Source organism: Penaeus chinensis, chromosome 39 (genome assembly GCF_019202785.1).
Source record: "Penaeus chinensis breed Huanghai No. 1 chromosome 39, ASM1920278v2, whole genome shotgun sequence".
In the NCBI taxonomy this organism is placed as follows: Eukaryota; Metazoa; Arthropoda; class Malacostraca; order Decapoda; family Penaeidae; genus Penaeus; species Penaeus chinensis.
In genome coordinates, this window is record NC_061857.1 from 24,171,539 (window position 1) to 24,181,538 (window position 10,000).

Here is a 10,000-nt window from a genome sequence, read left to right on the forward strand (position 1 = left end):
CAATATCTAATCTGAAACAAATGACCTTTGTACTAAACAGTGACGGCAATCATCAGACATGTACTCAGCATATATAAAGGATAATGAGAAACCGTATACAGATAACAGATCATAGCATCAAATGTAGACTCGACTGGAATGGGGGGCACATACCCAGCTGGGGATTCGGGAATAATTTAACTTCATATTTGATGTTGGTGAACAAAGGTTCACAGTTCAGTCTTGTGATGTGCTAGGGAGGAGCAGCACACATTCTATCTTTTTGAAACCTCTGGGAGTGTAACCCATTTTCCATCAGAGGCCAGCCCTTTTTAACCCAATGCTGCCAGGAAAATGAAAAAAAAATGGGGAGAATGCTGTGCCTATTTTCTATATTTTTTGTGAAATATCTGCCCATAGATGGCTCTGCTAGTGCTTAGCCATAAAGAAGTCAATTAGTAGACCTTGTAACCGTACCTGATTTGAAATGACGGGAAAAGCGTATTTTTACTAGTACTATGAATATCGATGGTGTTATTCTTATTTTAATCTTTATAATTATTATAATGTTTTTTAACATTAGTTACAGCAAAATAAGATAACGTAAAATATTTCGTAAATCAAAGAAAAGGGTAAACGGGCGAGACAGGTAGTACTAAAACTGGCTCATTGGTGACTTAGAACAAGTGTAGCCATCTCACTAGCTTGGGAGGGTTGCATTGGATTCCTCCAGGAGAGTTTATTCTTACGTAGAAGTTGCATTGTTTTATGATATTTCTTGCTTTCTTGATACCGTCTAATGGTTCTGTCAACTAGTTCCCACTTTTCTAATTTTGATGTTAATATCATTGACTTTGGTGTTCAAAACTGTGATTATCATAATAGAAAATATGTCCTTTTTTTAGTTATGAAATGTTGAAGAAGAAAATATCTAGTATGGGTATCTCTCTTCTAACCATAAATGTTTAACAGGATTTTTCAAGCTTTTTTCTTTCCATTCCAGGCTTACAGAGGCAACAGCAACTGGTTGGTCATTGATGGCTGCCGTCCGGTCCTTCCTGCACTTCTCGCAACTCTCAGCATGGCTGAGTGTTTCAAGAGGCCGCAGACCCCCCAATGTCCTATATCGCCTCACTGTTACGTCTCCAGTTTTTTGTTCCAAATTCACAGAAGAAGCAGAAGAGCATGTTTTCCCTTTGGCATACATGGGGCAAAACACATCCATTAAGGTGAATTTGATGTAAAGCGTTGTTGTAGGGAAGGTTAGGTAAGGGGGTTGCTATGAAGTGAGCTTCTTATATATATATATGTGTATATATATATATATATATATATATATATATATATATATATATATGAAAGGAGAAAACACACTACTGTGTTGATACTATGGTATAAAAACCCACACTCTAAAACTAGTTTTACAGTGTGGGATTTTATACCATATATATATATATATATATATATATATATATATATATATATATATATATATATATATATTTATATGTATATAGATGTGTGTGTGTGTGTGTGTGTGTGTGTGTGTGTGTGTGTGTGTGTGTGTGTGTGTGTGTGTGTGTGTGTGTGTGTGTGTGTGTGTGTGTGTGTATATTTATATATATACATATATATACATATATATATATATATATATATATATATATATATATATATATATATATACATATTTATATATATATATATATATATATATATAATTATATATATATTTATATATATATACATATCTATATATATATATATATATATATACATATTTATATATATATTTATATATATACATATATATTTATATATATATATATATATATAATATATAATATATAATATATTTCAGGGTAAGATAACTAATTTTTGTGATAGGGTATGAGTAAGTGTTGGAATCTTTTACAGGATCTTCAAACCAGGTTTTGCCTTCTAACATTCATTTTGCTTTGTTGTAGGTGGCAGTGCGATCTCTCCCTCGTAGTGAGAAGGTGCCTGTTGTAGTCTGCCACGAGAACCACGAGGAAGAGGACCAGACGGAAGCACTGTCAACAGAAGGATGTGTATCCAATTGCTCACAAAACAGCAAAGCAGAGAATGGAAAGTGAGTGTCTGGAAATGTGAAGTGGTTGAAAATATGAATATGTGATTATAATATTTTTCTAGAAGGATAATTTTTGTCTTTCATGTTTTTTTTCTTTATCATGCATTCATGAAATAAGAATGTTGAGTATACATATACACATATTCATCTATCAATATATTTATATTGTAAGATTCATTTTTATTTTTTTTATTTATTTTTTTTTTTTATTTTAGATGTGAGGAAGATCTAAGGCGGAGCATAATGAAGGCCAGACTGGCAGAAAACACAAGAGTCAGAAGTGAATCCCCAGACACCCAACTTGGCGAATCTCTCCTGGACCCCCCAAACTCTCTCACCCGGTTCCCTCGCAGATACCAGTCCCCTTCCCGGTCTGGTTCCCCATCACTTGAAACTCCAGAGCACCTGATATGCCGTCAACGCTCACCAACAACACTCAACACACGGCCACCGGATCCAGCCATATCAGTTGCCCCAAATCTGCCCTCTCACCCATTTTCCTGGACTCAAGCCCGATATCCGATGACACCCATGGGCATTCATCATCCTCACCTTGATGTGTGCTCAGCCAATCCAGAAGCCATGCACCTCCAGCAACCTCAACAGCAGCAGCAACAGCATATGCAACAGAATCCATATGGAATGGATTATGCGGGACCATACCAGCAGTACAGGAGGCCACAGCTTTTATACAATCGTCCACAGATGTGCTGGTCACAGGATCAACTGATGCAGCAACAGCAGAAGCCTCATCTTCATCCAAATCCACAACCATCACAACCGCTAAGTCACAACCCAAGTTATGTCCAGCAGCAGAAGCCTTCGTCCCGGGTGTCACCTCGAGGGGGGAAGTACCAGCATTATCCTGAGTATCAGATGCAAGACTTCCCAGAATACCTCAAGGTTTGTGAGGAAGAGAGGGAACTCCCCAGTGCATGCCAAGACCAGAGAATGCATGGGGAGTATCCTGAAAGGGATGCATACTCAGGGATTAGAACGAGAGGGGAATACCCTGAAGTTCCTTCAAAACCCTCTGCTTATAACTGCAGTGATCACATATCTGGGCGAGGAGAGGATTACAGGCAAACCTGGGAGTGCCAGAAAGATCAGCATGGCTGCAGAAAAGCATCAGATCCTGTTCCTAGTAGCAGGAGCAGCACACGGGTAAAGCAGAGCCATTTGATGTTAGATGAACAGATGAAGGGAATCGATAGTCTTTCAAAAGTCATTGATGATCAGCTAAGGCCTTGCTGTTCACATACTGGTAAACATCTCTGCACAAGCCTGGAAGATTTAGCTGATGCCTGTAGTAAAGAAGAACTCAAAATGCAGCAAATGAATTCAAAGGTTTGTATTTTATCCCAGGCATGTTTGTTATTGTGTGAAGCAGTCTATTCAGTTGATATGAATGTATTTAACTTTTTTCAGTGTTGTATATGTGTCCCAACATTTTTAGTATTATCATGTCCCTTTCATATATCCATTTCATTTATATATCTGTTCTGTTTTTGTTTTTTCAAAGGAATTAAAGCAAGATCTGAAGAGCAGAAGAGATGTTAGCCCAAGCCACTTGTTACAAGGCAAGTTTAACTTTGAGCTAACCCCAAAGGAGACCATGGAAATCCTTAGCGTCTTGCGGCAGCCAACCCCAGTACCACCACTGCGCATGGATCGGCATCACAACACTTCAGAAACTGAATTCTTGAGAAGCTCCTCAGACTCCAAGAGCCTAAAGTCCTTCCCCAGTGAAAGAAAGTCTGAGAGCCAAATCTGGGGAGAAAAAAACATGCCAGGCATATTCTCAAAAGATGGGGAAAAGAGGACAAGGTACTACAAGGAAGGAAGGTGTGATACCTCTCCCTGGCATGATAGGGATGAGGTGATTGAATACAAGCTGGAGCGAGGCAGCACTGATGAGGGGAACTTGAAATTGTGTCGAGAGGGACCAAAAACCTTGTCATCTTTTGACCACAGTGGACGCAACATCGAAAGGTGCCATAAGGAAAATTGGGCGAGAGGAAACATGCAGAAGTTAGCCTCTAGTCCAGAGAATCGGTTTCTTGAAGCCATAGCTCGTAGTGGTGAAAAACATTGTGATATTCCTAGTTGTAAGAATTTAGTGGATAGTTGTGAACCTTATTGGACCAGAGTTATTAATGACAAAAGCAAAGATATATGTGATAAAAGAGGTGAGAATAACGACAATGAAAGTGTTACACAGATGAAAGAAAATGAATGGAAAAACACGTCGCAAAGCCCATCACTGTGCATTGAGGCAAAGAAAGTCACACAGAAGACAAACTTTTTCACTGTAAATAGTGAACCCACCAAAGCTATCAACTGCCAGCCACAGAGGCAAACATCCCAGACTTTGGTAAGAAGCCCTTTCAGTGCAATTTTATCCAGTATCCAAAAAGAGTACAATCAAGTCCATGAAGAGGAACAAGTCCCAAATAAGGATGCAGGAAGGCCAACTTCAGATTTTGAGGTAAAAGAGAAAGCAAAAAGGGCATTAGACTTCGAAGACCTTAAAACTGAAGACCCAGTTCCAGTGACAAAAGCTGACAAGATCCTTAAGAGAAACCGTCTACCTTTCCCACAAGAGGCAAAAGATCAGATGCCAAGTCAGGAAAATGGAAACGCGGTGGAACGTGTGCGGGAGACAAGAGAGGGATTCGCAAAGAGTAGGAGTTTGCTGAAACACCTCATGACCCAGGGTCGCCAACATCCTCAGGACAAATCTCGGGACATCAAACAACCAAATGAAGAGGAGCAGAGTGAAGACCTGCAGGACAAGGAGGCAAAGGATGAAGCAGAAAATAATGAAACCCCAGAGACTAATGGGCAGGTGAATGGCTACCACAGTCAGGATGAGGACGATGAGGTCAAGAAGCTGTGCAGTGGCAAGGGAGTCCCCATTCCATCCGCAAGCGAGAAGGCCCAGTTCCGGCGGTCGCTGGACTCCGCTACCAACATGGTGTTTCACTGCAAGACGGGTCTTCCCCTCACCTCCTCCCCAGCCCCTCTGCGCAAGGGAAAGAGGTTCGACTATGACTCGTCTCTCACCAGTGTTGCAGCCATTAAGAGGTAAGATTCCAAATACAGTTTGTTATAGCAATCTTAACTTTTCTTTTTTTTTTCATTTTCTTTTTTTGATAGATTGCTGAAGGCTTGATATCTTGCTGTTGTTAAAAAGGGTAAGTGCTTAGGAGAGTCTGAATGAAGCTGGAAGTGCAAAATTTTAGAATATAAAATTTATAGTTGAAGTAAAATTTTGGTTTTCCGCCCATATCTTCATTATGAGAATTAAAGCATCATTTTTATTGTACTTTCTTGTACAAATGTTAGTGACTGATTGCAGTATTCATTTAGTTTTTGAATTGGAGAACAGAAACAATGAAAGGAAGACCCAAATTTTTCTATTTTTTTATGTGATTTCATGAAGAGAAAAAATATTAGTAATAAAATAATCAGAAATAATTAGGAGAGATGTGAATGTTATGTATAGGGGGGGAAAATCCCAAAATTATGGTTCTACAGATAATAGGTAAATACTTTTTTTCTTTTTTCTTTTTTTTTTCTCTTTTTTTTTTTTTTTCTTACTTAATGGATATTATTTGGCTTAGCTGAGTGTCTAATTCCTCTTGCACAGGCTAAGTGGTCTAAGCTGTAATTTTTTTCCATCCATCACTGACCTTTTCAAAAATAATTGTAGATCGACATCGTTCCACTGCAGCGCGTTGTATACCTGTGATAGTGAAGAGGAAGAGGGCTACTCCCTTGACACCCTGGCCAGCGACAAGCTTGGCAATGCAGCGAATAAGCCTGTGCAGCTCTCCACATCGGCTCCAGCTACAGTCACATGCTCAAACCTCCTGGGCAGCTTCGAAGAGTGTGTCCTGAATGGGCGGCTCGAACCTGTCTCCACTGTGCAGGGCTTCACAGCAGAGATTGCTGCGTCAGGGGCCTTCTGCCCCAAACGAACCACCAAGCCTGTCACAGTCTTTTTCTACACCTTGTGTGATAATGACCAGATCTCATCCCCTTATATGGTGAGTTAACTGAGAATTGAGAATCATTGCCTAATGTTTGCTGACTTTGAAGTTTTTTGATGAGATTTTTCAATATGTTTTATTGCCGGTGAATTTATTATATTACCATTTGACATTCAGTATTAGGACTTAGGTTTTATGCAGTTTCTTGGGTCTAAAGCCTTCAAATCCTCCTGCAGGGTCACATCAACCTAGGCAAGAAGGGTTACCACGTGCCAAACAAAGGAACAGTCCAGGTGACGCTGTTCAATCCCCATGGGACCGTTGTGAAGATGTTTGTGGTCATGTATGACCTGTCAGATATGCCGCCCAACTCTCGCACGTTTGTCCGTCAGCGCACCCTCAACATGCCCGTTGGGGCCACTGATTCCGATCCCAATGCTCATCAGTGGCTTCGTTACCTCATTCATCTCAGGTGAGATTTGTTGCCCTTTTTGGAGGTTCTGTGTAGTGCTTGTTTATTACAGACTCATTTAATGGCTTTGATTTTGTACTTTTGTTGGAAGAGACTCGCTGGATTCACTTATGTATATTTGTCTTAGTTACAGCATTGTGACTCTTTCCCAGCAAAGGGTGGTCTTTGTGGCACACATGAGCTTATTTTGATGCTAGTATATATTGATACATTCATTGTTTTTATAATACTATATAACTTTAATATATTAGCAAAAATGTCCCATTCAGATGAGCTGATATTAACGACCTAAATATAGCAAGTAGAAAAAAGTTGAACTTAGATAATATATCTTGGCGTCCTTTCGTACCTTTTCATAGTATTAGAATTTATTTAAATTTTTGAAGAATTAGAAATTTAATACCTATCACATTCTCAATGCTGCTCTATTCCCAGATTTTATGCCTCTGATTTTCAGTGCCTTGTGTTAGTTCACCTGCTAATCTCACTGTACCTTCCAGGTTTGTCAGCTCCAAGTCTGGCAAGATCTACCTCCACACTGATATACGCATGTTAATCTTCCGGAAGAGTGATGCCGATGCTGCCACCCTGCACAAAACGAGTGTCCCGTATGAGTTACGTTCCTTCACTCACGGACCAACCAATCCAAAATTCTCACCCAGAAAGTAACACTCGAGAACATTGTCATGTCATCATGCAACTGCACTGCCTCTCCTCCTTTATAGCGTTCAGAGATCCTGCCATCGTTCAGAAAAGGAAGTTTTTCTATCATATAGGCAAAGATAATTCATGTAAAAGATTTATAGAGAAAACTTCACCCCAGGAGTCAAAATGAAAATGAGAAGAGTCGAGATTTAATGTAAAAGATTACTTAAGATTGAAGGAAAAGAGATTATGCAGACACATGTTGGTTTTAAACTTTTCTGAAGGAAGGTAAAGGACTAAAGGAGGAACTGTTAATATAAGATATAGTTCTAACTTTACATGTGATTTGGTGCTCAGCCAAAGTAACAATATTTACATTATATATAATGCTTCCAGCCTGAAACTAAGAACCTATTCCACCCACACCCCTGTGTCAATATTTCTTGTGGAGTTTTGACTCCTGCAAATTTGTTAACTCACCATCCATCAGCATTAGATGCAATCTCCATTCAAACCATATCAGAAGATACAGATCACATAATATTTTAAAAAGTAAAGGAGAAAGATTAAAGGGAAAGGAAGTTGTCAGTGTGATTTATGTCTAGTATTATACTTACAAGTGTGGTAGAAGCAGAGGTGCAGCAGACACTCCCCTATTGTCTGCTTTTGTGATAGATGTTTCTATTGAAAGCAAATGCTGATCTCAGTATTGCCTGTGGGATTCTATATGGAATTTGTTATTTTCTATAGTTTCCTGTCTCGTGATGCAGTATTGATTATGTTTGAGTTTGTCTGTACTCTGATTTTCATTATCATTTGTGTTTATGTACAGTTCAAAGGATTTTTATTCACTTTCATGTGGTCAAGTCATATGCTTTTTACTGATTTGGATATAACTATTAATACAGGTAGTGAAGATTTCCATAATAGCAGGGAAAAAAAATATTTTGGCAGCCTGTAAATAGCATGAGTATCTCTCATATATTTGGAAATATATGTAATACTACAATGTATCAGGCAATGGAAAATTTCTTGCCATACTTCCCAAGAAAGAATCACTATTGTTTTCATAGGAAAAGGTTCTCCTTATGTAATCTGTGATAACAGCAAGCCTGGTACAGCCATCAATCAGTATGACTATAACAAAGACCTATAACTGAAGATGCAAGTTAGTTGTTCTGAGGGAATGAGATGAAGGATTTGATCGGAAAGGGTTTTCATGACAGACCTACTATAACACAGCTCTGCTTGCTAGAGCATTTCATAGCTAGCTACAGTGACAGGATGGTCCCATAACCCTGTGGGAGTTTTATAGCTAGGATGTTTGAGTGGATCTTCAGTTTAAACTTCATCAGCCAAAACAGGATTGATTCAAACTAATGCATTTGTGCAGATGTGTCTTGTTTCTGTATATTTGTTGGAGTATGTGAGTGTGTGTGAAAAATGTGCCTGTAATGAAAAAGAGTGCATGGAAAGTTGATTGAGTCCACAAGGACATGAATGGATTTTTCCAAGTGTAATTCAAGGTGGAAGAGAGATTTTGAATGAATGATATGCTATATATATCCATTCTCACAATTGTAAGTTGGCATATACAAAATATTAGCCTGCAGAATATTGAAGCTTCATGTAAGAGTGCTTATATGACAAAAACCCTGATAGTATTCTGAAATGTATCTGTATTGTATATTTTTAATGTTACTGTCTTCAGAATATATAAGAATGTCTTCAGAATATATAAGAATATTAAGTGAATTATGCTCATTTTACATTGTTCATATTATATTTCTGTAGTGAAGAGAATCTCTTCCTGATTGAGACTTCAAAAGTATATTTTATGAATACTGAAATCCCTATAGTCAGAAAAAATAGCTCAGACCTGCTTTTAGATCTTGTATTTAAAATGAATGAAACAGTTTCCAGTCCTTTGAAAACCCATATAATTCATTTATGCAGATGTAGAGGGAAGGGAACGTGTATCTAGAGATATGAACACACCAGTGGATGTTGTGATTTTCCTGCTTTTCCATTTTCCATCCAGTTTCATCTCACTTCAAATCATTTGACCCCTGTCGAGCTCTTCCCTGTCATGATACACTTTTCAGGTAATCTTTAGACCTTGTAATTAATATACTGATATGAGCTGCAACTTGAGTGGGCAATGCTCTCATCTCAGCATGTCTCTTTGTCCAATAGTCTTGAAAAACACAAATTAAGCACTATATGAATGTGTATATTACATAAATGGTATGTAATGTACATCGAAGAGTTGCCTTGATTTTTTTTTGTGATTTACGTTCACCCAAATTTTGTGAAATTTTGTTGAACTATTTGGTCTCTTTTTTCAGTAAGAAAAGATAAATAATGAAATAACTTATTGGCCATGTGGATATGTGTTTAAGGGGGCGGGGGGAAAGACATTGACAGAGGGAAAAATATTGGTGTAAAGGTATTGGGAGACATTTGCTAGTCATAGATAGACTAATTGAATTGGTATTTTTGTAGCATTGATTTAAAGTTATTCAGACACTGTGGATCCATTTATTAGAAGATTATATATAGAAAATATTTTGCTGCTGTATCTTATTTTCTGTTCTTGTTATTAAACTTTGCATATAATTTTTCATTTGTTTTGTGTTCTTTACATTGGTTTTAGTAATTGGCAGAATATTACAAGGCACAGAGGTTAGACACCACTTTAGCTCTATAGGGAGAGAGTGAGAATAAGCTTAAGCATAAGTGTGACTGTGCATGTGATTCAATATTTTGTGTTTATCTCATGCATTAAAACACCTT

The 10,000-nt window shown here is 38.0% G+C and overlaps 1 protein-coding gene across 7 annotated transcripts in view; it reads left to right on the forward strand.

The window, feature by feature from the left end:
* LOC125046819 overlaps positions 1 to 10,000 on the forward strand; it is a 120,148-nt gene that overhangs the window by 109,188 nt on the left and 960 nt on the right. For 6 of the 7 annotated variants that reach the window (XM_047644783.1, XM_047644784.1, XM_047644782.1 and 3 more), the window contains 7 exons: positions 983 to 1,208; positions 1,947 to 2,092; positions 2,308 to 3,439; positions 3,615 to 5,179; positions 5,808 to 6,144; positions 6,324 to 6,559; positions 7,060 to 10,000. The exon at positions 7,060 to 10,000 is cut by the window's right edge and continues 960 nt beyond it. In XM_047644783.1, the coding sequence (XP_047500739.1) occupies positions 983 to 1,208; positions 1,947 to 2,092; positions 2,308 to 3,439; positions 3,615 to 5,179; positions 5,808 to 6,144; positions 6,324 to 6,559; positions 7,060 to 7,228 (3,811 nt within the window). In that variant the 3' untranslated portion in view covers positions 7,229 to 10,000. The remainder of the gene's footprint in view (positions 1 to 982; positions 1,209 to 1,946; positions 2,093 to 2,307; positions 3,440 to 3,614; positions 5,180 to 5,807; positions 6,145 to 6,323; positions 6,560 to 7,059) is intronic. The other variant, XM_047644779.1, reaches the window with a different exon arrangement.